This window comes from Drosophila subobscura, chromosome E (assembly GCF_008121235.1).
Source record: "Drosophila subobscura isolate 14011-0131.10 chromosome E, UCBerk_Dsub_1.0, whole genome shotgun sequence".
Classification (NCBI taxonomy): Eukaryota; Metazoa; Arthropoda; class Insecta; order Diptera; family Drosophilidae; genus Drosophila; species Drosophila subobscura.
Window position 1 is genome coordinate 11,641,536 of NC_048531.1, and position 27,737 is coordinate 11,669,272.

The 27,737-nt window shown below is 42.4% G+C and overlaps 3 protein-coding genes across 4 annotated transcripts; all 3 read left to right on the forward strand.

Moving 5' to 3' along the window:
* Positions 1–7,849: 7,849 nt before the first annotated feature.
* Positions 7,850–9,295, forward strand: LOC117890279. The gene is made up of 4 exons (XM_034795040.1): positions 7,850–7,985; positions 8,043–8,640; positions 8,705–8,854; positions 8,921–9,295. The coding sequence occupies exons 1-4, from the start codon at positions 7,982–7,984 to the stop codon at positions 9,252–9,254; spliced, it is 1,086 nt and encodes a 361-aa protein (XP_034650931.1). The 5' UTR covers positions 7,850–7,981; the 3' UTR covers positions 9,255–9,295.
* A 1,127-nt stretch (positions 9,296–10,422) lies between these two features.
* LOC117891607 (V-type proton ATPase subunit D 1) lies at positions 10,423–11,534 on the forward strand. The gene has a single exon (XM_034797140.1). The coding sequence runs from the start codon at positions 10,503–10,505 to the stop codon at positions 11,514–11,516; it is 1,014 nt and encodes a 337-aa protein (XP_034653031.1). The 5' UTR covers positions 10,423–10,502; the 3' UTR covers positions 11,517–11,534.
* A 990-nt stretch (positions 11,535–12,524) lies between these two features.
* Positions 12,525–27,191, forward strand: LOC117889937 (calmodulin). 2 transcript variants are annotated; one of them, XM_034794469.1, is made up of 5 exons: positions 12,525–12,667; positions 13,315–13,474; positions 17,837–18,011; positions 22,095–22,337; positions 26,396–27,191. In XM_034794469.1, exons 2-5 carry the CDS (start codon positions 13,472–13,474, stop codon positions 26,422–26,424), a joined length of 450 nt encoding a protein of 149 aa, XP_034650360.1. In that variant the 5' UTR covers positions 12,525–12,667; positions 13,315–13,471; the 3' UTR covers positions 26,425–27,191. The 2 variants fall into 2 exon arrangements, with proteins under 2 accessions (XP_034650360.1, XP_034650361.1); XM_034794470.1 differs by lacking the exons at positions 12,525–12,667; positions 13,315–13,474 and adding an exon at positions 17,636–17,758.
* Positions 27,192–27,737: the final 546 nt, after the last annotated feature.

A 27,737-nucleotide genomic window follows, 5' to 3' on the forward strand; every position in this document is an offset into this window, starting at 1 on the left:
AAGAGTATATTTCATTTCTCATCCCGCTACCAGTTACAGCTACCAAATGAAGAGTATTTACTTTTTTTAAATTATCAAAACTAAAAAATACACATGCTCTCTCTCTTTTATTCCAGAACGGTCTCACTGTTATAATATTCATAATTCGTATTATTTCCTCTACTAAAGAGTATCAACTTTTGTCGTTTTTAGTTTCTGTTGCTTCCTTTTGGACAAGGTCAAAGTGCCTTGCTGCGCCATAATAATAAAACAGCAAAATTAAATATCATAAAATGTGTATTTTTTAATATAATTATCGTAATCTCGGCCCCAGGGCAAGACCTCGTTCTTTCGCATTTCTCCCCACTTTCTCTCTGTTTTCCGAGCTGCCTTTTCACTGCAGTTGTTTGCTAATTATTTTTCATTTTCATTTAACTTTCGCCCGCCTTGTTTTCCAAGTATTTTCCCCTTCTGGTTGTCTTTCTTCTGTTGCTTCTTCTGCGTCTCTCTTGTTTAATGCGCTTTCCGACATGGCGCTGACATTTTGCGCTGTTTTCTTTTTTACTTTTGCTTCTTTTTACTTTGTTTTCTATTAATAAGCTTAACACTGCAGTTGTATTTGTTGCTGCATGTCTTCAGTGGCATTTCCCACATGGACCCACACTTTTCCCAGTGCTGCATTATGTATGAGACTTGTTTGTCACGCTAATTGAATAATAATTCTATAATTTATGAGTATTTCAGTGCATGGTGCTGGTGTCCTTTTAATAGATGCAATTTTCAAGGGAGAGTAAATTGTATTTTTCATAGCACACTTCTGTGAGCAACATTAATGCTCGCAAAATCAAAAGAAAACAGCACCATGAAAAATGTTTGTCCGCTGACCGCAGAGATTTGCCTGCAATGTAGTATTATTGTGTGCTTAGGCATCCATAAATAACATAAGCAACTCTTTCGTGTAATGTTTCTTTTTACTGTTCCACTAACTCATTCGTAACCTTCTAATGTCAATCAGCGCGTCATCAGTAGAGTCAAAGAACTGTCCCGTCTCGGGGATAACAAATAAATCAAACTTGCAGACATACCTAGTCCATAGGTAGAATCTGTTTTGTCATTTACAGCAATAAATTTCATATTATTTTTAGCTTTAAGGGGCGCCTATTCGGCACATGTCCCAGTAAGATATGTACGCCCACATTTACTACCAGCACGAGGCCCCGAGGCCTTCAGGCCCCCCAAACCAGCAGCAACGAAACATCGAGAGTCAACAAAAGTCTTTACGGCAGTGGCAGAGGCCGAGTCATAGTCATCCCCGTCTGGGCACCGGTTCCAATTTCCTGTCAATACATTCCAAATGGATCCCACCTAGAGCCACACACATACATACTTACATACGAATATGTATGTACGAATACAAGTATATCCTGTTCTGTGAAGTTCCGTGTAAGCTGCGCGTCCGCAAAATCCGATTTTCGGATAACAAAAAACAAAGAGAAATAATAATAATAACACTAAAAGGGAAAAGCAGGGAAAATAAGGAAAAACCGGCGCCTGACACATACAAAACATTTGTTTGTTATACAGACTAAATGGACGTGAGTGGGATGAGCGGGTCGATGGAGTGGGTGGAGGTGAAGGGCCTGGTATCCACTCCAGCTCCCACTCTCCTCGAACAGTGTTTTCTGCGTCGCACTCACGAATTATCGATAAAACATGCTCAATGGTGGTGTGAAGGGAGAAGCAGGAGACAAGCGGCGGGGGGTAGGACTGGTAGGGAAACTCTGTCTCATTACGCCCCCAACGAGCATGTAAGTGAATAAAAGAAAGCAAGGAGCCTGGCTGAAAATTGAAACTGGATACGAAAACGAAAGCGAGTTTGTCTCCACTTCTTTTGCTTGTGTTTCTCCATATTTTTCTGTTTCTCAGTCTGCTTTCTTGAATTCTTTCATCTTCTATAAAAAAGCCTCTAAGGCTCCTCGATTTTCTACCTTTCATTTTTTACTGTTTCTTATCCCTCATCTTTGGCTCAGTTTTTTTCCCCCTTGAGCTACATCTGCTATGTTATCTATTACTTTTTATCTTCAATCTTCTTTCAGCCATTCATTTTTATCATCTTGACTCTCTTTTAGCTCACTCCACTTCTTTTCCTACTATTTTGCTTTCAATTACTTGTCGCTATTCTTTTGTTCAATTTATTTGTATTTTCCTTCTGCATTTGCCAGCAAAATCAAATTATTGCATGTGTCACAAACTTTGAAACTATTCTCGGGGTGCCGGAAACACCGAACACGACCAAACAAACACACAAAATATCTAACCGGAAAATATACGACTATCGACCATATAACTAGATATATTACAAGACATTTTGCCATTGGGCCCCACCCACGGTTTGGTAATAAAAACAAATTTCATTCGTCTTTGTCATCGTTTCATGTTCGGGTTAAACGGTTTGTCGAAAGTTTCCAATTTTCTAAATTTTTTGTTGTACATGATTTACATGCAATAGTTAGGGCTGGGAAAATGAAACTTTGATGAGCTATTACTCATATTGACAAGAACCCTCATTTGTCTGGGCTGATTGGGGAATAGATGGTCGGACTCGGACTCGGACTCGGCCTCGCCCGCATCGCGAATACGCAATGTCTGCTGTCAGACAGTTGAGTGGAAAAGTTTGTGTTCATTGATGTTGATTTTGAAGGTTCATTCTAAAACTAACATCACAAAATGGAACGTCCTTTTACTTGATATGTCGACATATGTAAAAAAAACAACTTTATCATAAGATTATTCGCAAGGGGTAGATCTGGACCATACAAATGGTTACAAATTTAATAACAATAATTATTTTCATAATAATGTATAAGTGTGTCTCATCCCATCGACTGGTGTGTGCTCTCGCATTTCAGCCTGTCTTCCACAACGCTGGGAGGTTCAGTTTATTACAACAAAAGTTGACACCTAAACATCTTGATCTAACATGTGCACAAAGTGCCATGCTTGGCAGTCTTGTCACTTAAGCACTTAAGTTCTAACTGTTACGCCAGCCCTCTGATTACCCAGCCTCTAATCTAGTTGCTTTTGGGCTGAATTTAAGTATTTCATATAGAAAGAATCGATTAAAAATAAGAAGCTGCGAGGAAATTCAACACATTGTTGCATGCCTACAATTGATTAGCGAGTCCTCCGTCGCCCTAGACTTATTTTCTTATGCGCACTCAGCGTAAAAATATGGATTTCGGAGATACAATAAAACAGGAAGAGTCAATTCAAAATTGTTTGGAAGGAACGTTGTGTGACTGAGTGCGGGGTATGGTTGTGTGAGATGTGGCACATGTGACACGTCAACATTCAATTTTCTAATGAAATTTTCATTGTAATAAAGCACGAGACGGAGCAGATACAATGGGTGGCGTGTGGTAGGCGGAACCAGTGGGTGGTAGGAGTCTGGGGAAACGGGGCCACGCCCATGCTTAAGTATTCATGGGAAGCACAGTGTTGCTCTCCCTCTGCCTCTCTCTTTAGCTTCCTCTCTTTCCCTTCCAGCCAGATCCAGCCCGGACAGCAACCAAAATTTCTGTGTATGTATGTATAACATGGCTTACAGTGCATGCTTCCTCTCCATATCTATCTCTCTCTCTCTCTCTTTTACTCCCACAGCCCTTCTCTGTTGGCAAATTGCCTCCCCAAGTACAGAGTCCAACATGACCTACATTTTTGGGTCCTGGGGCCTCTGTAGCTAAGCAACTCCTTGGCCTGGGCCTGGGCCTGGGACTGGTCCTGGGAAGCAGCAGCTCCGTTCCACAACACGAAGTGGCAAAGGGAAAAAAAGCAGTCCACAAGGCACGCAGCACGCATAGGCAAGTGGTATATCCCCACCCCATCTGCAGCCTTCGTTTCTTCTTCCTACACCCCATTCAGGCCTTATAAAAATTGTTTTCGGTTGCTTATTGGCAACAAATTTGCGTGCCTTGCATACAAAACATCAGACAGAGAAAAAGAGACTAAACAAACACCGAGAGGGTACAATGCAGAGAAAGGTTTCTCTGATAAAGGTTTCTCCCACAGCGACTTCATTAGAAAGTTTCCCAAAAATTACAAAAGAAACAAACAAAGAAACGAAAATCTCTAGGCGTTAAATGCAGCACACGAAAAGAATTTATTAACTTGTCGGAGAGATTTTCGGTAAGATTTTCGAAGGGGGCGGTGGTGGGGAAAATGAGGATAAGCGACGGTTGGTTTACCACTAACAACTGAATTTTTTCGCAGTCTCATCAATCACTCGGCGTGGACATTTGGTGTTTGGACTAAATTAAATAACAGTGGTACGGGAAGGGCCAGGAGGAAGCATTATAAGGTAAAAGCTATATGACAAGAATGAGGAGAGCGAGTAGTACTAGAGAAAAGAGAGAAAAGCGAAGAACAGGAAGAACGAATAGCCAGGAAGTAACATTGAACACGACCCCGGTGCACGTGCCGGCATTTTGGCATTTACTGTTGACTTTGGTCAGACAGAAATGTAGACAAAATATATCCAAAATAAATATAGAAACATAATATTTGAAGATAATCCAAGCTGACTGATAGCCAACACGTGCCTGGGGTCATGTGAAACAAAATATTTTCCTTCCATCACAACTAATGGATAGGAGGAAGTAGTTAGAAGTAGAAATAATAATAGCAATAAAGAGACTTCATAGTGATACATTTTGTCGAATATCATGAAAACCATTTGATTCGAAATTACTTATATTTAATTTCCTTCACCCTTCCTTTCTAAAAGAAGAGTTGAAACAATTTAAGTTAAATGTAAAGTTTCATGTAATCCTTGACATGACATCTTAGAAAAACTTTCAAAGGAGTCGCTTTCCTCGAATCATTATTATGCATCTTTTTTCCCTCTTTTAATAGTTTATAAAATATCCACCTCTATACCTTGGCAAGGAAAGAGAAACTTTGTGAATATCATAAAAATTGTAAGCAGACAGGCCAAGAAGGATTCAAAGCCTCTGCAAGTGTGGAGCTGGGCTCAGTTTATTAGCCAAGTTAACTCTTCCACACGCCCCCACCCAGCCACTAACGTCATTTGCTGTGTCGCTCGCTTCACAGTTCAAAAAATTCAAATTACAGAGAAGGTTGGGAGTCAAACCAAACGGAAGAAAAGCCGAGCAGAAGCCAAAAGTTTCTGAGACAACTTGAGCGTGGCACTGTGGCAGGTTGCTCCATAAAAGAACCAAACGTTACCGACCTAAAATACATGCTAGACTGCTCCGAAACACACACACACACACACACACACACAATCTTAAGCCAGAAAAGGGACTTTCCCGTGCAAAAGTCTACAGTGTAACTGTCAAACAGAAACAAACCGGGAAACAAAACGAAAAAAAAGAATCATGAAATATTTAGCTGAAACTTGTCCAGGAATCGGCAGAGTTTGTTCGTTTGAGTTTTGGGTGTGACTTCATTATCAACTGAGAACATTTCCTCAGTCTTTTCTTGAGCATGGGCAGGGGCCAAGACTAATGGAACGTGGCAACAACTAAATTCAATTGTCGGATGGAACTGCCAGAATGATCAGATCCCACTAACATCACATTAAATCCATTAAATTTCCCCATCAGAAACTATTCCACCTATGCCCAATATATGTTCATACATATGTACATATGTACATACATCAACATCCATATGTAGTTTAAGTATAAAAACAATCTCTTGGCGCCTGGCTTAAGGGAAGCCTCCTGGGGGGTATATCTTGAATTTCCGTTGGAAATAACCAGAGTGACCTTCCTACCGCCAGACCAAGCATTATAATAACACTTTCAGAAAGGTTCTTTATGGGGTTACATACCGACCATCCTCTCACCCAATATTACAACAGTCGGCAAGCACCTAGCCTGCCGTTTCTCGTTTCTTGTTTCTCGTTTCCCTTTCCTTGTGCCCATTGTTCCATGCCATTCCCGTTCTCTCTGTCTCTATCTCTCTCACTCTCTCTATCTCGCTCGCTGTCTCTCTACCACTATCTCGCCCGCCCGCTGTTCGGTTGTCCGGATACGTATAATCTTCCAAGGCAAGAGTAAACCACAAACAAATTTATAGCTGCAATGCGGCCAGGCCAAGCATAACGGGGAAACATTTCTGTGAAATTTGCACTCACTGTCGTAGATAGTCATGAAGGAACCGAACCAGCAACAAAAAAAAAGAAGAAGCAAAAGTCAAGTAAGGACTATGAAAATATATAACAATAAGCAGCAAAAGCTGGGAAATGCTGCCAAGGCAACGCCAACAGCAACGGCAACGTCGTGTCCTCGTCGCTGGGGCTTAATGAGCCAGCTAGTAGACAGCCCGAATCGGTACGATGTGGGACTGGTACAGTGAGAGAGCGAGCTACGGTTTTTGGCTGTCCCTTTTGGGCTGCACATTCTTAGCCTTTGCAGTACCGTTAGAGGTTGGCGTTGTTCTGCTGTGGCGCTTTACATGGCCATTTGTTACGTATGTGGAGCAGCAGAAGCAGCAGCAGCACCACCACCACCATAACCAACACAAAAACCAAATCTCCTGCAAGCTCTCTGCGGCTCTGCTGTTCTCTTTCGCTTCACTCTCTCCCAGAGCTGTTTATGCGTCATTTTTTTACGTTTTCTGCTTTGACTGACTCTCTCTCTCTCTCTCTCTCTCTCTCTATGTAGTCTCTCTCCCTCTCTTGGTGTCCCTTGTGTGGTTCATCTATCGCTCAACGCTTTCCTTACCATCTTTATCACGCATCAACATGGCCAGAGCCAAGGGGCACCAGCAGTAACAACAAATATTACTTCTTGCTCAATTTTATTTCTGTCCTTTTCTTGCATTTTTTATTTTATTTCTTTTTTTTGTATTCCTTGTACTTGTACTCCTGCTGGTTCGTGAGCACTGCAGCATTTTTTTACTCAGACAAGCACATTTGTTCTGTTGCCGAGCCTTTGCAAAGGTTTGCTGGGGCTGGGCTGGCTGGCTGGCAACGCTTTCAGCAAATGCTCGCCATTCATTTTTGTCATCGCAGTCGCCAACGTTGGTGTTGGTGTTGTTGCTGCTTCTGCCTGGAAGCTTTTGGACTGCTGCGGTTGCTGCTGCTGTTGTTGTTTGTTCTTTTGGCCTCTCCAGATGCCGTCTCATACTTGTTGCGCTGACGCCTGACGCAGCAGCTGTCATTGCGGTGGCTCCCGCCCTGGGAAATGGTTTTAGTGGAATGGTTGAGGTGGGCATGGAAATGGAAATGGGAATGGCAATGGGCATGGCACATGGGAAGTGGGTAAGGAAATGGAAATGAAATGTGTTTAGGAAGGGCGCTGTGGAAGTTCTCTGTCCGATGAATTGGTGTGTTTGCATGAGGGATGAGGAATTGCCTTTTCACTTTATGTGTGCAATTTTAGAGTTGGAAATTTGCAGATAGTGTCAATCGTCCGTTTACGACATATCGATTTGGCAGTACATATTACGCTCTGTATAAGAATTACATATTTACAAAATAGAATTGAAATACAAATATCGCCCAACTGATGTGCACTTTCCATTAAGATTCAAAATCACCTGATGAAAATGCTCCACTTCCTGACCACCTTTGTATTCGTTTCACGGTCTTCTTCAGCAATTTCTCTCTCTTCGTCTCCTTTCCTCTGTCCATTCACGCCGCGGCAGTTGTCATAATGCGGCATGGCCAAAAGTGTCTTAACAGCATCATCCCTCCTCCACCTGTCATTGTCTGATGGGGCACATTGGACAAATTTCCGCAGGCTCCCTAGGTAAATCCATTCTTCAATCATACTCTTTACCTTTACATAATTGAAAAAGTCTATCCCAGCGTTGCAGCGGTAACCAGGCAACAATTTAAACAAAGTAAACATTCTCTTTGTAATCATCAAAATATTGCCAGCTTGGCTCAGAAGTGTAATGGCTATGAACAGAGACATACAAACGACAAACGATTACACCTAAGAAAAGATCAAGCTCCCCGAAAAACGAGAAAATGGGTGAGTTTCAAAGAAAGTTTTCGAAAGAAAATGGAGCCCACGATTGCCTGCCTTTAGACGGAACCTCTCTGCGCGCCGTGAGAATTGAGTGTGTGCTGCGAGTCCTGCAGGAAGCTATAGAGATAATTAAGATGTCGTTGATTCTGCCCAAATTGCTTCAGGAGCCGCAGAAACTTCGCCAGGTGCTCGAGGGTACGTCTTACGAGGAGATCCTCAAGCCGGTTGAGGATCTACTGGAAAGCCATATGACCCGCATGGGGTCAGAGCTGACGCTCCCAATCGACCACAAAACGATCAGGATACTCGACTACTTTCAGAAGAACTACCAGATCTACAAGTTCTTCCCCCAATTAATGCGCAACCTGAGCGACAGGGACCGCACAATTTTAGTCTCGTTCCAAGTTCTCTTGGACATTGCCAAAGAGCATTTGTACCGATCATCCCAGAGCGAAATCAGCAAGGAGCGGATGCTGCACGAGATGTACCACAAGAACGAGGACATACGGAAAAAGATCGCGAATTTGCGGAAGGACCTGGCCACACGCCGCGTTATGGAGAAATGGAAGATGGCGGCCAAGGGCATCTACCTGGTGAAGGTCGAGGACGATCTGGCCTACAAGAAGTGGCAGAACAATGTCCGCATTCAGAATGAGATGTGAGTGCAAGCCTGCATCCGCACCTCCTCCCGATCCTTACAATTCATTTTTCCCTTTTGCTAGCGAGAAATGTAGCCGCGCCATGCGCATTAACCACAGGAGCAGCTTGGAGAAGCAAAAGGAGCTGGAGGAGCAGCTGCAGATTGCCAAGGAGGCCTACTCAAAGCTCACTGATAAGCATCTGCTTGAAGAGCAGGAGGCCCGCAATGAAAAGTAAATGTTACTTCCCTTTGTAGAACATTCCTAACACCGACACGCCCCCTTTCGCCTGTCTTACAGGAACAAGCTGCTGTTGCAGCTTCAGAGTCTGGTCAAGAAGTACGACGCGAACATAGGTGATGTAATGCGGGAGAATCTGGTGCTCCAAGACCAATATCTGGTGGCTAAGAAAGCGCTCGATAGCTTCATGGTAGTGTACCGGCGCGAGGAGGCCATCTACAATGACATCGTTGTGCAGCGTGAAGAGGAGGAGCGCCGGCGCCAACAGCAGCGTCTCGTCGTCTTCATGATGAATCGGGCAGCTTCGAAGATACAAAAGTATTGGCGCAAGTGGCGCAAAGATCAGCGCAAGAAGAACAAGCGCCTTAAGAAGGGAAAGAAGGGGAAGGGCTAGGGTAATATAATTGGTTTTTCAATACTTTCGTTAGTTGCACAATTTATGTTCGTGAAAATATACAAGAAAAAGTGTCGGCCACCAGGAACAATTTACCTGCTTCAGAGAAATGTTTTAAAGTTTGTTTGCATAGCATAGATTTATGGGTTGATAGAGGGAGCTAAATAGGAGTTTGCTTGGCAACGTATGCTCATCCAGATGGATCAATTTAAAAATGTAATAACTTCCGTGCCCTCTAGTAAAATCTTATCCAATTGGATTAAAGAAATCCAATCCATGTTTGGGTAGGAATAGGAAAAGGTGTAGGTACCCCTGCATCACGATGTCGCTTGAGGGGCTTCTGCTTCGACAGCGACAGTCCAGAAGATAGAAACGCCTGTCCAAATGTTTACCCCACACGCACACACAGGGCTATGTGCTAGGGCTGGCGGGGGATGGGAGGGGCTACACAGACAGAGTACGAGCCGCAGCCGAATTTCATGTCTTACGGGGCAAACGAAAAATGGCGCAATGCTGTCGTCGCGTCGACATCGTCGCCCTTTGACCCTGCCCCATGTTTGCTGCATTGTTACTTCATTTTCGTTTTCGTTACCCACCCATTCGTCTACACCTCCACCTCCTCCTCCTCCTCCTCGCTGGCACCGTTTGGCATGTCTAATTTTCGCAGAGGTTAACATACTTAACTTGTTGGCATGCGTTGCAAGGCTGCTGCTGTCGCCATCGCCATCGCTGTCGCTGTCGCTCTTGCGATTGCACCGAACGGCGCAACATTGCGACACTTTTCTGCGGCAAAAGAATATGTACCGCAGCTGGAAAATGCGCAAAATCGTTGGTCCCATCCCAGTGGAATGGACACAAGTGTGTGGTGGACTCGTGTGTGTGTGTGTGTGTGTGTGTGTATTGCATTCCACATTGTAATTTCAGATATTTTCTGCTTCTGCCTCTTCTCGCCATCGCTATCGCTGACCACGGATTAGTTGGTCAATCTAAGGGTAATTTTGGTAAAAAAAAAAAATAAACAGCAGAATGAGACTTACTAAAAAGACACAAATCTATTTTAATGCTCCTAACAAAATTAAATATTTCAAATTTTGAAGTATCTTCTTGAGCTATGTACAAATGTTTGTCTTTGAAATTTGCTAATCAATCAAGTAGGCTCGTTGGTTCACATCTAAATTAAACAATCCAGCCACACTCATTTTCTCGGCTTGAAACAAGCAGTGGATCCAGGAGCATTGTAGGAGCGCCATGTCCAACAAAGATATCCTGCCCATATACCCCTCGCGGGCCAACTCTGTGCTGATGAAGCTGCGCGTCCAGTCCGGGCAGCGAGGCATCAGTCTGCTAAAGCGGAAGCGGGACGCCATCGACCTGAAGCTACGTGAGCTGCGACGCAGCATGCACGAGAAGGAGAATCTTGTGGACGAGCGGATGCGGGCGGCCATCTTCTCGCTGGCCAAGGCCAATCTGCTGGGCACGGACTTCAAGCCGGTGATCGTGGCGGAGAACAAGAGCGCCACGGCAATTTTACGCAAGACACAGCAAAAGATCGTGGGCGTGCCGCTTAACTACTTTGAGCTGGAGGCCGAGGAGCGAGGTGCCTTCCCGCTGGCTGGTCTCTGCTGCGGCGGGGTCCAGGTGCAGAAGGTGCGAACGCAGTACCTAAGTGCCCTCAAGGATCTGGTGGCATATTGTTCCCTGGAGTACATGGTGCGGATGCTCGCGGCAGCCTCGCGACAAACCAACATGCGGGTGAACGCTCTGGAGCACGTGGTGATCCCACAGCTCATCCGTACCTACAACTACATTTGCGCCGAATTAGAGGAGTTTGAGCGGGAGGACTTTTATCGCCTGAAGCGCTCCCAGGCCAAGCAACTGGAGGCCAAAATCGCCTTCACAGAGCTGATCAAGACCAAGAACATGACGGCCAGTGAACTCGAAGCCTATCTGAAGAAAGGCGTCTATGTCCACCCCGTGGCCGACACGCACTTCGACTTGGATGACTTTGACCAGGAGGCGGTCAGAGACAGACAGCGCCAGGCGCGTTTGGAGCGACACCAGAAGCGGGAGAGGGAGCGCCAGGAAGCCGAGAGCCGAGGAGAAACGCTGGTGCCCACTCTAAGCTCCTTCATAACCACCTACAGCATTGTAAATTTCCTGCAGAGGATGACGCACCAGGCATCGCTTACCAGCACATCGCCACAGGACAAAACCGAGCGAACCATTCGAAGTGCACGTAATTCGTACAAGCCAGATGAATAAATTCTCCGTTTAATCCAATCGATGGTGCACATTGAGACTAGCGCTAAAAGAACATACTAAGATCTTTCGTTCCAGTTTGCACTTAAATTTTAATCATTTAATTTTCCATGGAACATCCCGAGCTTATTTCATTGATCCAGATTTTATAACATATAAACATACATATATATTTACATATTGGCAAGTGATGGCTTCGGCGCCGGCGCCGGCGCGACCGTTAAAAGAATATTTAAATATATTTTTGTCTGCTTTATCTAGAGCTTCGGTTCGGTTTACGAAGGAACGGCAAAGCAAGAGCCAGAAAAGGCAAAAGTTTGCAGATAAGAGAGCAAAAGAGCGCGAGAACAGAACTCGAAAAACTAAGAGCATGTTGCGAGAGAAAAAAAAAAAGAGAGCGAATCGCACATTTTTGCTGTCTATATAATACGTTTACATACATATGTAACCAAACGGTAACGCTAACGCCAATTAAACAAACTAAAGAAAATATTAAAATTCATATTAACAATTTGAGTCTCTGCTAATTTCCGATACTGAACTCCCTAGGCAATATTGACCTTAACTAATATTTTTTTGTTCCAAAATGATGCCAAAAGTATGTACATACTGTGTGAGATGTGTTTTGAAATAAAACCACATTCAAAGCTGAAGAGCAGCCCATGAATGTAGTCAATCTTGTAGAAAATTGATCCATTCGGTAAAATTATACGTAAATTGCAAAAAGTTCTAGCTAGTCAGTAATATTAAACCGAATACCAAAATCGCGGAATATGATTTCCCATGTTGATTAACCCATTGTCGACTAGTGGGCACAAGAATTCACACCCAAAAATCATGAAACTGGACGGGATTCTTTAGACAGCGCGGGTGAAATATATCACGGTAATATTGGTTTTCAGTTAGAAAGGAAGATTGTATCCACACGGAGAACTATCCACTGCAATATTTTCCGCGCTTTCACTTAACTTGTTCACCCGTTTAAATAGAGGGGGGTTTAGTGGGTTAAGGCTCATGCGCGAAGCGCAAAAATGAGTCGGCTGAAAAATGGCTTATATTTATCACATATTCCACCCAATACGAGAGTCCATTCTATTTTCTGATTTTGTCGTGAACAAGTCGCCTGGCGCCCAGCGGAACTTCTGATTAGGATCGTGAGTTGCCCCAGAGTCCAATATCTCACCCAAGCACACACTTTCCAAGGGGCTGCGAGGAGCCGAAAGAAAGAAAAAAAGAAATAAAAGTTCCATCTGCTCATTTGTCCCTCAACGAATTCCGCGAAAAACAGCTACTAAAACCGAGCAAATCGACGCCAAAGAATATATGAAAACGAGAAAATGAAACAAATATCTGTATAAAACCCGAGTCCGAGCAATGTCTATATGTGCCAGCACTCACCAGATACTATATAAACGAAAATCTTGCCGTGTGCGCGCGTGTGTTTGGCATATTTCGCTCAAAATCAAAAAGAGAAAAAAATTAAAATAAGAAAAGAAAAGCAAAAACCGAATGAAAAGCAACAAAAAATAATGCCAGGGCAAATTTTGTATTAAATTCGGCAACGCAGAAGCAGCGACAGAAACAACAAAAACCGCAACAGCAGCAGCAGCAGCGTGGAAAACATATCACAAAAGTCTCGGCGTGTCTTTACCTTTGTTTCAGACACTCTGCTTTGGTTCTTTCGTTTGCCAATTGTTGTTGTTCTGGAAGAAGTTGTTACTGCCGCTGCCGCTGTGCCGTTAAGTTTATTCCAGCAACCTGCGTGTTCCTCACACATCCCTCTTCTTCTTGATCTTTGCAGTGTGTTAAGCGCAAATAAAATTCTAGTTAAACGTTAGAGCGCGCGTTCCAATCCCCCCAACGTAATTCCACTCACACATACCAACAAGCAGCAGCAGAGGCAGCCGCAGCGGATTAACATTTAGTTACTCTTTCCACCAACAAAACCAACAATAAAAATGGTAAGTGTATGAATTTCCCAAAAACATGTGCATCTTTCTCCCGCTTTTGTTTATAGAAACCAAAATTCACATTTTCCATTGAAATTTCACGAAATTTTTGGCGAGAAATCAAAGTCAGACAACGGCCTCCCATGTGGTGCGATGTGTGGCGGGTTGGGGAGATGGCTGGAGGCAGAGGCATCCTCCCATCCAATTAGACGTTGTTTATATGGTTTTAACGGCTTTCCACACACACAACCCCTAAAAAGCAGCTGTCCCCGAAAATTTCGTTTTTCATTTCGCACCCCAAAAAAAATGTTCTCGTGTGATAGAAAAACTGGTTTTTATTCCTGTTCTATAAAAAATATGTTACCCCTTAAACGTATTTTATTCTTGAGAATTTACTCTAATTATAAAAAATGTAGAAAAAAAGCATTTGCGGCGGTTAAAGGAGTTTGAAATCCAGGTTATAATATCAATTTTGTATCAAAAGTGTTGGCCACACGTACATACATATACCCTCAATAGACAGATAAATATTCATTATAATTCTGCCTTTCACTGGACGTATCAAATTCTTTTTTGAAATGAAAAAAACAAACACCAAAGGTGTAATATAGAAAAACGAAATTAATATTTCTGGATATTCCGGTTCTACATGGGTATTCCATGAGTGATTGACCACCATTTTCCAGGCCGCAGCACACATCTATCCATCTCGATCACAAGTCTCAATTCCCTGATTGTTTCGGTCCACCCTCTGAGAGAGATGTTCTTATCATCATCTCCACAACACCTTTGCAACGACTCCCCACCCCCTCTGGCTCTCCTCCCTCGTTAAGGCACACGCATAGGCACAGCAACACCTTTATCAGAAAGTTATAGAAAAGCCCCAATTCCTGCTCTTATCATATTTGAAGTGGTGACGGGATCAACAATAATGCCGCCGGACCCGGCATATTGTTGGTCTTTGCGTCCTCTTTGCGTTCTTTCTCGATCCGCTTTGTGCTTGTATTTTGCTTGCGTTTTTATTTACCGAATATTTGGCCGCTAAATTGAGGTTGGAAACGAAATGGTGAAAAAATTCGTTTGGCTTTTGGAATTTATTTCTCGACTGCTTTGCGCACGCTCTCAGTTGAACCGTTTCGGAGAGGAGAGAGTAGAAGCTGGTTCTCTCCCATAACCGTTTCACACAGTTTCTCTGCCCTCTGGTGTGAGAATTTGGTGTGAATGGTGTGAGCTTCCTCTCTCTCTCCCTCTTTTCTGCACATTTTGTTATCAGTTCCGTTTTGTGCTGCGTCGCTCACTCTCTCGTGTCTCTCTGCCTGTTCTTTCCCGTTTCTTTCGGATGTGTGTTGAGTATTTTTCTGTTGTTGCTTTCTGCGTTTTGCACTTTTATCTGCGTGCGCTTTCTTCACATTCGGATTCGTTTCGTGTCGACTCGTTGTCGCGCCGCCTACCTTTTGTTGTTTTCTTCCATAACCGTTTCATTTTGCCGCATTGCGGTTATTTTGCTGTTTCGCTTTGTGCTTGGCCTCCTCGGTCGTCGTCTCTTTTCGTTTATTCGTTCGGTTCGCTGTGCAGTTTGGCTGCCTGTGTGTGTGTGTGTTGGCGGCTGCCTGTTCCACTTTGCCTTTTCTTTTCGCAAAAGAATTTTATTGTAACGTCTCAGCCCCCGGCCAATATGTGGAGGGGGTTGGGAGTAACCGACGGCTGCAAATGAAGGAAAATTCCTGCTAGACGCCGCCTAACCACATAATCCAATTTTCCCGTCGCCCTATTCTTCTTCTTGTACTTGTATGTTACTTGTATTTGCCTCTTGCACTTGTCTTCTGATAAGCAGCAGCCCCGTCTTCCCCCCCATTGCTGATGTTCGGTCGCCTAATTAAATTAGCGATTTTTACAGCTCACACAGAATGAAAACAGCTTTTAATTAAAACAAATTGCCCTGCTTTCCTCTCTCCCATCTATTTTCGACTGCCGTGATTCATGTGCTGACAGTTACAGTTATAATCAACTCCTGATCTCAAAGTGGATCTGCAGCTAAAAAGGCGGACCGAAAACTGTACACTCATATCATAGTTGATTCAACAGTTAGAGTTACAGTTTCGCAGAATCGAAATTTCTTCATGATATCCGCTGTACATTGTACATTCCGCCCGATATCATTTTCCCATGAGTCAGTTTCCTTGGCTGACTTCATCGATCATTCGAATGAGAATGATGTGAATATGATGATGTGAGGTGGCATTTGAGAATGATCCACGAAGAAACCAAGTTACAGCTTAAAAGTTTACTGAAATCGTCAACCATACCATTCATAAAGTAAAACTTGAACTCACCGGAACCGGTTGGAGCAGCCGGCAAAGCGGCACAAACTGCTGTAGTCTGGCAAACTTTTTCGCCCAAACACGTAGAAACTTGTTGGAGTTGAACTCTCTTGGCTTGGCCAACACTCTGTTCCAAGAAGGATGACTCATTATATAATAGTGCGCAGCTTGAGTCCTGCTCCTAAAGTAGGAAGATTTCAAGCAGTAATGAGGGATGTGTCATCTTCTCTACCGCTGAGCTGTGGGCGTCTGATTGTGCATACAAATGGGTTCCCAATTAGGTATCCATACCCATCCCCCCCTCTCCTGCCACGGAATGCCATTAATGGACCTGGTGGGTGGGGTCTGTTGTTGTTTGCTACCATTTAGAGGTCCCAATGCTTTGGCTTTAATCTGCACCGTGCCGGGGGATTGAGATTTGGTTTGGGCTGGGTGGCTTAGTCATGCCTGGCAATGACATAACGCTGCTGAACCATTTTTTATCTGCAAGAGTGCCGAGAGCGATAAGCCAAACAAAATTCAATTGAACGCGAGACGCCAACGCGACAAATTCTGGGCCAAAGCAAGTGCAACCCCAAAGGCAGCACTTATTTTCTTGATTTTCCCCCGATTAGATAAAAGCCAAAAACTAGGGGCGCTATACTAATTCCAATGCCAATTGCTGATTTGGCTTTATTTTAGTGGGTTACGGACTGCCCACCCCCTTTCCTCAAGAGGTTTCTTATGGCCAGAATCAGCCGGAAGTTGTCCATAAAAATGTTTGGCCCAGACGACAAGTAAGATATGTATGGTAGAAGGTATTACATACACATTTTTCGTCGTTGACGCTTGTGTTATACAAGATAGTGGGCGCGTTTGCTGCGGGGCGTGGTCTGGCCCGATTTTACCTTGAAATGTACTACATATGAGGGCAAAAAATTGCTTTTAAATCTGATTAGATATGATGAGGGAATTTTTTCAAGTACATACCATATAAGTATGGTTTTATACTGAGACGTTTGAGTTGCAAAAATCTATGACTTTCAACAATAATGTTCGTGATAAAATACGTTTATTCCTAGGATGGATCGGTTCAGGTAATGCCTTATGCCGACAAATAGTCGATCGTCGTAGTGTCATGAAACGCCCTGTTTATAAACGACTGATGCGTGCCTTTGCACTTGTCAGCTTAAATAAATACTTATACGTCAGCCTCTGACGCAAAGTCAGTTTGTTTTTGCATTTTTGCTTCACGAATAATTATAATATATTAATAAATATGTGTATAATTTTTGATGCGCCTATCGCATATCGCCTGAGCGCGAGGCTTGCTCATATTTGTATGATGTATTGAAAATATATACGGACAAACAATAATTTCATCCTCCCGAGCAGGGGACATGGAAGATCGTTTCCTGCCTCTTCCCTGTGGCGCTAAAGAAACCCTGACAACTGGCACGTCTCTTGTCACTCATCATTCGCATGACAATAAAAAAAGAGGGAAGGAAATAAAAAACAAAACGGTTTTGGGTGTCGCCTTCTCCCACTGTATCTCTGCAGTCGCCCGCCCCTCCATGGTTTTCGTTTCGTTTATTCAGTGGCTGACGTCAAGTTTTGTGGATTCAGCGGATACTTAACACCTTTTTGGAGATACCATTGCATAGATACAGATACAATTGTTTCTCGATTCGACTTGCAAACAAGCAGACGACAATACGCAAATTTATTCAAACAAAGTACAATTGTTCTCCTTTTTCGTCTTTTGTTATTCCTAATTGTATACTATTCGTTGAGACATTTCGCATATGACATTGAAATCCATTCCCAACCCCCAGTCCCAGCCCTAGCCCCAGCCTCATCTCCATTCCAATCGTAGTTATCGTTGAAAACTCATTCGGTAACCTGTGTCGAGCCTTCGAACAACAAATTCATTCTACAAGCAATAAGTTCTACAATCGTTCGACAATATACAATATAGAAATACGAAATAAAAATGGTTCGTTTAGATTAGCTTTTAGTAATGAAATTATTAAACACTTATTAAACCGGTTCGTGTTTCGTTGCATCTTTTCAGGCCGATCAGCTGACAGAGGAACAAATTGCCGAGTTCAAAGAGGCATTCTCGCTATTCGACAAAGACGGCGATGGCACCATCACAACAAAGGAATTGGGAACAGTCATGCGCTCCCTGGGACAGAATCCCACAGAGGCCGAGCTGCAGGACATGATAAACGAGGTCGATGCCGATGGTAAGTTTGGGGAATGGGAAATTGGAAATGGGGATTACAAAGAGTTGTTCAGTTGCACTATGGATACCCTTGCAAGTCCGTCAGACCCATATCTCGTAACCCATATGTCGTAAATACTAGTTTTTTAGCCAACTCAACATCGGATAATGTCCCCGTTAAAAACGACGAGCCAGTCGTATCCCCTTTTAACCCGTTTCTGGCCGTCTAATTTTGTTTGGCCAAATCTATTACTGTTCTCTGGCCTAATCCCAGACACATATCAGACCCCAAAACACGACAAACAATGAGGAGGAACAACAGCAAAAAGGAAAAATCATTTCTTCGGCTAAAAATATGCAACAAAAACACGTCATAGGCATTAAAAATAGATGACTAAAATATTTTGGCTCTTGTCTTGTCTTGTCTTTGGCTGCGGCTGCTGTCAGATTTTTGTTTTGCTTTTCCTTTTTTGTTTTTGACAAAAGGTGGTTGTTCCGTTAGACAGGTTTTTGGGTGTAAGCGAAACACATTCTTTTGCAGCAAGAGGAAGATCAATTTTTATTTTGGTACATTTCTGTGTACATATGAATGTATGTACATTCATACATACATATGTACGGAGGAAATCGAGCGACAGGCGCCTCGCGCCTCGTGCCATTTATTGAAAATGTGTCGACAGTTTTTATTGCGAGGTTTTTCACCTTTTCACCGAAACTTAAAAGGCAGCGTGGAAGAGAGAGAGAGGGAGAGAAAGGAGAGAGAGAGTGGAGTGAATTATTAAGTCGTGAAAATTGCATACAGTGGGAGCAAACAAATTTTACTACATTTTTTTATGTAGCAGTATATTTTGGAAGAAGTTCAGTTTGATTCCCTGTTTAAAGCAGTAAAATAATTTTTCAAAAACAAAAGTAAATGAACTTTCACTGCTCTAAGCTTTGTTTTGCGTTGCGTTTAAATTTCCATTAAATTGTTTGTACAATATTTAAATCTAGGCCATATTCCTGCTCCTCCCCACTGTTTTCGTTTACTCTGTGTCTAACTCTCTCTCTCTCTCTCTCTCTCATATCATATATGTATAACTCTTATGTTGCACAAGAAGAATAAGAGAGGAAAGCGTAACAAGTAAATCAGAATTCAGGCAACAATGGCAACAAAAAAAGGAAAATTGTATTTTCCTGCAGCAGGACTCTCCCTCTTTCACGCTTTATCTGTCCTTACTCTTTTGCAACTGTTTTTTGTCCCCACCCAAGCTTTCTCTCTCTTTCACTTGCTGTGTTTGTGTTCTTCCTGTCGCTGCTCTTGCACGTGTAAATTCTGTGCGCATGTGGATGAAAATATCCAGGACAAAATCTGCAACATTTCTGCACAGCATTCTCAGCAGCAGAGACATCATCAGCAGTAGCAGCGCAGGCGCTTTAAGGAGCTGGCACTGGGGAAAGATAGAGAGACGGAAAAGGGGTAGAGACACTTGACTAACTGTTTATCAGAGCTAAAAATAGTTTGGTTTGGGGTGGGGTACATGGGTAGTAAGTCTGTCATTTGTTTGTCAACTTTTTGGCATCTTTATTTGTAGAAAAATGTCTCTCATATATGTTTATGTTGTATGTAAGAACTTTTTTGTGTTGGGATAGTGCAGTTGAAGCCATTTTGGCGGACACTTGATCTGCAGGCTGTGGCCCCACGTACCTATAAGTTTTACCCTCATGTTTTTTAGAAGATCGTAGAGAAGTGGACGAACCGCCAAAGTCAGGAAACGAATCATTCCGCCCACTCGAATGTCTCACTAACGTAGCCCCCAAAAAGAGCAGCGCGAAGTCAAAAAACAACAAAAACTGACGGAAACATTAAACATTCATTACTTAACATTTTGCTGGTGTCGTCTCCCAGCCCGATGACGATGGCCAGCCCCAGTCCCAGACTCAGTCCGCAGTCCCAGTCCCAGTCCCGTTCGCATACAAACGACCGCATTAGATTCCAGAGGCTATGAGGAGTTTTGCATGCAAATGGAATTGTCCAGCAATATACAAATAAAATTGCGAAAGAAAAATGGCAACGTCCGTACAGTACAGATGACAGACCAGACCAGACCCGACCAGACCAACGGAATCACCATGTGTTATTTATAGAGTGTTGCACGGGGAGGTGGATTGGGGCTGGGTATTGGAAGATGCGCCAAACTAAATTTAGCGATGCCACTGCAAAGAGCAGCAGCAGAGGGAAGCAAATCTTATTAAAATTTTAAATTGTCTGCAAAATTTTTTGCGCAACGTTGCGAGTCGCCCGAGTGAGGATGGGTGTGTAAGGAGAAAGAACTGAAACGCAATGGAAACCGAAAACCTCGGCAGACATTGCCCATCATCATCGTCATCATCGTGTTGGCGATCATCATAATTGGTTATGGGGCTCTTCTGGCGTGCCCAGTCCAAAAAGCGTCTAACAAAAATGGCAACAAATTTCTCAATGATTTGTGTCTGTCTCAATTTGTGGTGTCTGTCTGTGGTATGGCGGGGGGTTTCTTCTGGTATTTGGTTTGGCTTTTCTTTTTTTTGGGGAATTCCTATCGGCAAAGCCAAAAGCAACAGAAATCGCGTCAAATGTTTTAAATATAATCATAAACAGATAAATAGGCAGGCGACCAAGCGCCCGCGCGCCCACCCAACACAATCTGAAATCGCAGCAGAAATGAGCCGAAATCGAAGTCGGTGCCCCCGTCGATATATACATACATATATGTATTATTGAACAACATTTTTGGATTTCGATGTTGCCGGATTGAATAATAATAATAATACTTAAATTAGCCCCAAGTGCAATTGGTTTTTTTGTTGTGATCTTGTTGTACTAGCGTTGTACATATTTATGAATCTTTCATTGGCAAATCCGCAAATTGAATTCGAATTGAATCGCACACATTTGTGTGTCTAGATTGCTAATTTGTTATTTTTTTCGTTTGAACTTGGGCAAACATTATTTATTTGTTTTAGCTCAATTAAATGCGATTTGAGTTCCTTTCCTTGTGTTTATTTGTACAGCCTCTTTTTGTGGAGGCTGCCTTATTTTTATGCGGGGGTCGAAGAGCAGTTCAAGTTGTTGCAAACATTTCCCCTGTGATCTAATCATTGAAAGGGTAAAAAAACAGTCCTGAATTTATGAGCCTTGCGGTAGCTCGCCTTGCCCCTAATCATCCTCCTTTGTTCTTTATCCTTTGTATCATTGCCATTAGATCTAAATTCAAGTTGAGAAAAACAAGTTCAGCATGAGTTCAAAGGAACTTGAACCTCCATTCTGTCTTTAGCCATCATATCTAAAAAGTTGTTCCCCAGAGGGAAGCCATTTTCGGGAAAGTACGTGTCATAAAAAACACATTCAATCCGCAAGAACCCAAATTATACTCCATTTGGCTGGGAAACATTCTCTCATGTATTGTATGATAAAATTTTATAGACGAAAAATAAAGATAGAAAAGTCAGGACCTGGCCCCTGACCGGGTCGAGAGTCAGTCAATAACAATTAAGGCCGAAAGTTGCTCCTTCTATATTATCCCTCTCCAAAACTATTTTGCAACTTTAAACAGAAACTTTTTCAATTAGTATAACAAGAATTTCGGGGTTCAACCACTTCATTTATGTTTTTTTTGTCGTGCTTCAGGAACCCCTCTGGAAAATGTTTGGTAAATTCTTTAGCAAATTTTCATTCCTCTTGGCCTGGCCCCCAGACTAGAGCCAGAGGAGATAAGAGTTGAAGAGAGAACGAGAGAGAGAGAGCCAATGATTTGACACAAAGAGTCTTAGTCAGGCTTATCTTTCAAACGGCACACGTGTGCCCAGGCCAGATATAAGTTGCGGGAATAAGTTTGTTTGGGGCTTAGGCAAATTTGAAAATATGCGAGAGATTTGTAGAGAAGGTGCGCGAGCCAGAAAATGTTTTAAGTAGTGTACACAGCCCCGAACATACACACAAAAAAGAGTGGGAGACCTTTCCATCATAAAGATGGCTGTTCCTTATCCTGTTTGGGGGGGTTAAACTTATTATAATGATGGCATCCATCTGCCCCCAAGAACATGCAACCAAAGTAATTTGATAATCTTATTATTTCCCACACAGGCAACGGTACCATTGATTTCCCAGAATTCCTTACAATGATGGCACGCAAAATGAAGGACACCGATAGCGAAGAGGAGATCCGAGAAGCTTTCAGAGTGTTCGACAAGGATGGCAACGGCTTCATCTCAGCGGCTGAGTTGCGTCACGTGATGACAAATTTGGGCGAGAAGTTAACAGACGAGGAGGTCGATGAGATGATCCGTGAGGCTGATATCGATGGTGATGGTCAGGTCAATTACGAAGGTGAGTACGAAGAGTGCCTACACTCACGATAGTAAACGACATGGCCCGCGTATGCCAATGAGAGCTTTCACTGTATGCCACCACATTTTGTGGATTGCGTGCGGCTCTTGGCCACTAATTTTATTGTGCGGTGTGCTATTGTTACACCTGGCACACAAAAATTGCAGCAGCACCAGAGATTAATCTGTGACATCCCATTTGAGTCACGACTGAGTTGTGCGGCACATGATCTCTTGTCTTGTCCCTCTCTGACTCACTGGGGCAACACGCTTGCTGATTTCTATAAGTATGTAGAAAACAAATGGGCATCTCTCAGTACTTTATACGAATTTTTCGTGTTTTGTGTTCTTCGTAATTTTTTAATTGCTCGAAAATTGAATTTTCAATTGAGCAAACGAACGAACGAGAGTGTGAGAGAATAGGGAGGGAAAGGGAGAACAGCAACACAAAGCAATCATCATGATCATCAAAAGAAAAAGTAATACAAATAAAAAATAAAATTTGAGAACCGAAATGGGGAACAGAATCTTATGCGCGCCCGCCCGCCCACTGGCATATCCCCCAACCCACTCCCGATATTTTCCCCTGAAATTTCCTTTTGTTGTGAGCACACAACCAATCCGCCAAAGTAGCCATTAAAATCGGACAATACACTGATCTATATATACATACATATACACAGAGGTATCCGTGTACCTAAGCATGTATGCATATCTATGTATATTCTCAAGTTCAAATAGAAATCGTCTTAGCTGCCTCTGCAGGCATTTTTCGGATCAAATAGATTAATCACAAGTAATTTATGAACAAAATACATAAAAATAGCAAAATGTTTGAAACAATCCTAAGAAGCGAGAGTGGGAACTGCCAACAAAACTGATGATCTAGTCAATGATCGTGATGAGGTTCAGGGGAAACCATTTAGTAGTAGACACCCGCGCAAAGCGGAATCAGGTCAGATTTATCCTATTTTCCATAAAAAATAACTGAATCGCTATTTTGCATTTGTATTATAGTGCAAATAATAATACTTTTAGATAACTAGTATAGTATAAAGATAAGAACAAATGAATCCCGTAAAGAGCTATAAAGAACAAGTCACCGGGCTATCCATTTTGTCAATTAATAAGTTGACTGGCTATAAAAGACGGACTTCTTTCCACCGGCACTTTCCACTTTCGAAACATTTTTCCCTCAGTTGCCATCCCCGGCAAGCCAATCATCATTTTTCGTTGTATGTATTTTGCCGAAAATTTAAATGTTTTTAAAAGCAAAAATAAATGTCGCGCGTAAATTCCACACTTAAATGATTAAGAGAGCAAGCGGTGGCGGGTGGCGACCCAGAGGGGCCCACCCAGAAACAAAAAATAAAATGAAATACATTTTAATACAAGTTTTGCCATTCTGAGGATTGTTCGCTCGCCTTGTAGCGATTTCGCTTATTGCCAATTAACCAAATTCTTTATTGGTGCCTTGCCGGCTTCAGTGCAGGGGCCGGCCCCCATCTCCATTTCCTCCAACACCGACAGCGACACCACCCCTCTTTGGACATTTAGCAAGAGGAAAAAATATATGGTTGAAACAATGAATATGTTTTGTGTTGGAGAATATCTGAGTATTGGGGAATGGGGATTCTGAATCGGAATGGGATGAGACTTACTTGGCCACTTGCCAAATATACAAATGTTGTCAGAAAAGCAAGAAGGGAGCTGGACATACACACATAGCCGGCAAGAACAACAGCGGCAAAAAATGAACAACAGCAATGGCAGCCGCAAGTCAGAAATCAAATAAAATGTTAAACAAAATACAGTGAAGAAACAAATTAAACATTTGCCCAGCAACGTGGCTAGGATTGAAATAGTGGGCGTTCTGCAGAAAATAAAAATATATCACAGCTTCAGATACCCTCAAAACAAATGTCAGTCAGATTTTGATTAATTTGAAAGCTAAGTGAAGTATGTGAAAATTCTAACTGTATATGGATGGGAGTTTGGCACTGCTTCTTTCTGTGCGGTTTATGTTTCTGCGCATATACCCATACCCTATCCCACCTGCAAGGGTATTTACATATACAAGGCAATGCAAGGCAGATGGATGGTGACAGGGGGTGAGGAGAGTGGAGATAATAAATTGGTGAATGTAAACAAAACGACGAAAGATAAACACCAGAACCACAAAAACACCAAACAACGTAATGCGGGCGGGGAAGGTGCGCTTGAGGGATTGCCAAAAGTCTAAAAGAAAATGCATGAAAATTTGCCAGCATATTACTTGGCGGCCAGCACTGGGCGCGGCAGATGGAATAGGTTTGAACGCGATCGACTCTAATTTCATTTTAATTGCTCTCCAACGGCCGCCAACCCCTCTCATGAGAATTCCCTATAATCACCACCAAATGGGGTGTGCTTTAAGTGGAGTTTTTCTACGTGAATGATGTTTTTGGGACGAGATGTAATCAAAAGGGCGCGAGCGTTCGTGGCAAAAGTCAAGGTCTACCCGAAGAGGGCGAGGCATGTGTCTCGTGTATTTTGCATTCTGGGTAAGCCCATTTCCGGGCGGGCCTGAACTTTGGCCCATAAACATTCTTTGGTAGCGTTTTCTATTCCAATAACGTTTTATTTTTAAACCTTTATTACGCACGAATATGGATTTCCTTTATTAGATGGGTGTGTTCAACAATATTGGGATTAGAAGGATAGAAATATTCGTTGGGGAGTACTCCCTTCCGGACATTGAAAGTCCTTGAACCCTGGCGCTGGCCAGAAGCAATTTTGCTAATTACACGACCCACGCCCTCTTTCTTGTTGTGCCTTCCTTCAAGTATCTGAAGAATGCAGTCACCCCCTAGTAGAAAACAAGAAGAATAGGAGGAAGAAGTGCAATCAGCGAGAACAGTTGGCAGCGCCTGCGGCAGCAGCAGCAGAAGTAGTAGCAGAGAATAGCTATTTCTCTTGTTAAAAATAGAAAAATGCAAACACCTGATAAATTGGGGACACACCCACACACACACAAGCAAGCACACCATGTACCATGTGCAGTACCACAGGGAAGAGCTCGGCGGCACCATCACCTCCCACTCCCACTTCGCCGTCTTCCCCATTATCGGACATTGATTGAGTTCATGCTGATGCTTTTTTTATCGACTGTGTCCATCTGCTGCAGAGGCGGCGGGTAATCTTTATTGCATTCGCAGCAGTTTCGCTGCTTCCGTATCTGCATATGACGTTGCCTGCTGAATTTTATGATGCTCGGCTTGTGGTGCACTATAAGCTAGGCAAGGCATTACCACTCTTCGATGTTCTTATTCTGATTGACACGACAAACATAATAGAGCAAATTCACGAAACTGGCATGAGAGCACTCTGGGTTGGGGGTCGGGTCTGCTTTACCTTGTATAAATACAGCGTCTCTCTGCTCCTGTCTCTGCCAGTCAGTCTGCTTTCTATTTTCGGAAGAGCGAAAGAGAGTCTATAATCTCTGGCAATTTTCAGAGTGAGTCTTTGCACCTAGTAAATCTGTGCCTTGGCGACGCTTTTGTGTGCCAGTATTCATGTGTGTGGGGGTGTGCTGAGAAGTGTTCTCATCGGGCGTCTCGTGACTGGCTCGTTAGTCTTATTGATTGGCTGCGTCGCGTTTATCCCCTTCCACACCATAGGGTGTTGTTGCTTCACGTTTCACTGTTTGTTTTTGTTGGTGTGCACTGCTTGTTGTGCGATTGATTAATTGCCGTCTTAATTTAGTAGAAGGTTAATGACAGCGCTAAGCTCTGGTCGATATGTGATTTGCTGTGTCAAGTTCTGTACTTGCTGCCACCTCATGTGTGTCAATTAGAGTTGACAACGCAAAAAAGAGTATTTCTCTTAAGTTTAATACTATCCCAATGACAAACTTAACTTGTACTCGTTAATATGCACATGCATACATATAGACACGTGCTTTTGTGCTGTCTCAGCGTCTGGTCTACTAAACTTTGAGCTCTGTTGGAGATCTTTTTCATCCAATAGTTCTAGAATTAAAATACTAATCGACACACCGTTCACCTCTTTTCGTTGCAGAGTTCGTGACCATGATGACATCGAAGTGAAGCGTTAAATTATTTCTTTTTAAGCCTTTCTATTTGTTTAAGATGTTGACGAAGACTGTAGCTGTGCGCAATAACATCGCGCCACGCTGTTGCTATGGACCCCAGTAAAAGATCTTAAAAACAAAACATAAAATAAAACAACAAAGAGTTAAGAAAAAACAACAAAAAGCAACATGAAGCGGAGGAATAAGAAGCAAAAAACATTTAAGAAACTTTAATACAAATGAAACTTACACTTAAATAAACGCAAAAGCAAATGAAAATTTAAACAAGCAAAACACCACATGAACGAACATCAACCAAGCCCTCAAATAATTACATCCAACAAACAAATTTGTAATGCAACCAAACAACAACAAGAACAACATACAATTTAATGAAGTCACCGTTTAAAAGAGCAACATCTACAACAACAACTACAATTCAAACAAGAAAAATCGCATGTTACCAAGAAATACTAAACGAGAAGAACCCAGCACAAGCACGCAGTATCGGGAGGATAAGCAAAAGCAGCAGGCGAAAGAAAGCCTCCAGTTCCGTTTGGGCGTCAGCGCCATCTGGCGACGACAACGAAAGCGGCTGCATTTTGTTATCTCAGTTTTCGTTTTAAGAAGAGCAAAAAGAAGACTAGAATCTGTAGCTAATGGATAAAAACAAACTGTGTTTAGGTATTAACAAAATTTGTCGATTTCGTTGCAAGAGAAAATAAAAAATAAAATAAAAGCTAAACAAACAGCAAATAAAAATACAAATAAAAACTAAAAACTGTTAAAGAAAGAATATTTGAAAATTTTTGCAAACTGGCAAACTTTATATAGACACACTACCCACATCCGAAACCACAACTACACCCTCACTTACACACTACACCACACCACACCACACCAATACCAACACCAACACATACACACAGACATGTCAGAACAACAAGAAGTAAAATATATTATAAATACAACATATATATATTATAAATAATGTAAAATCAAACAACAACAAATTCTTCTTATTAAATTATATTTAAATTTAAAATTAATAAATATAAAGAAAATAAAACCAAATAAAAATTACAAAAAAAACAAAAAGAAAAACCAACTACAAATACATTTTCGATATAAAATTAAATTTAAAACCAAAATAATTATATACATATATACACGATCCATATATATATATATATGTGTATATATGTATACTACTATATGCATACATTTGTCTGGCGCGCAGCAGAAGAGGCATATTTTGGGGGCTGTACGAGGGCCAGGAGGATCTCAGTCCGAAGGTCCTTGATAGACAGCTGATTTGTCGGCGATATT

What these genes read in the sequence shown, in the direction of transcription:
- LOC117890279 (XM_034795040.1), top strand. An exon ending in GTCCGCATTCAGAATGAGAT is followed by an intron (nt 8,641 to 8,704) that starts GTGAGTGCAAGC and finishes CCCTTTTGCTAG; the next exon opens with CGAGAAATGTAGCCGCGCCA. An exon ending in CAGGAGGCCCGCAATGAAAA is followed by an intron (nt 8,855 to 8,920) that starts GTAAATGTTACT and finishes CCTGTCTTACAG; the next exon opens with GAACAAGCTGCTGTTGCAGC.
- LOC117891607 (XM_034797140.1), top strand. Translation starts at nt 10,503, where the DNA reads ATGTCCAACAAAGATATCCTGCCCATATACCCCTCGCGGGCCAACTCT.
- LOC117889937 (XM_034794469.1), top strand. An exon ending in AAACGAGGTCGATGCCGATG is followed by an intron (nt 18,012 to 22,094) that starts GTAAGTTTGGGG and finishes TTTCCCACACAG; the next exon opens with GCAACGGTACCATTGATTTC. An exon ending in TGGTCAGGTCAATTACGAAG is followed by an intron (nt 22,338 to 26,395) that starts GTGAGTACGAAG and finishes TTTTCGTTGCAG; the next exon opens with AGTTCGTGACCATGATGACA.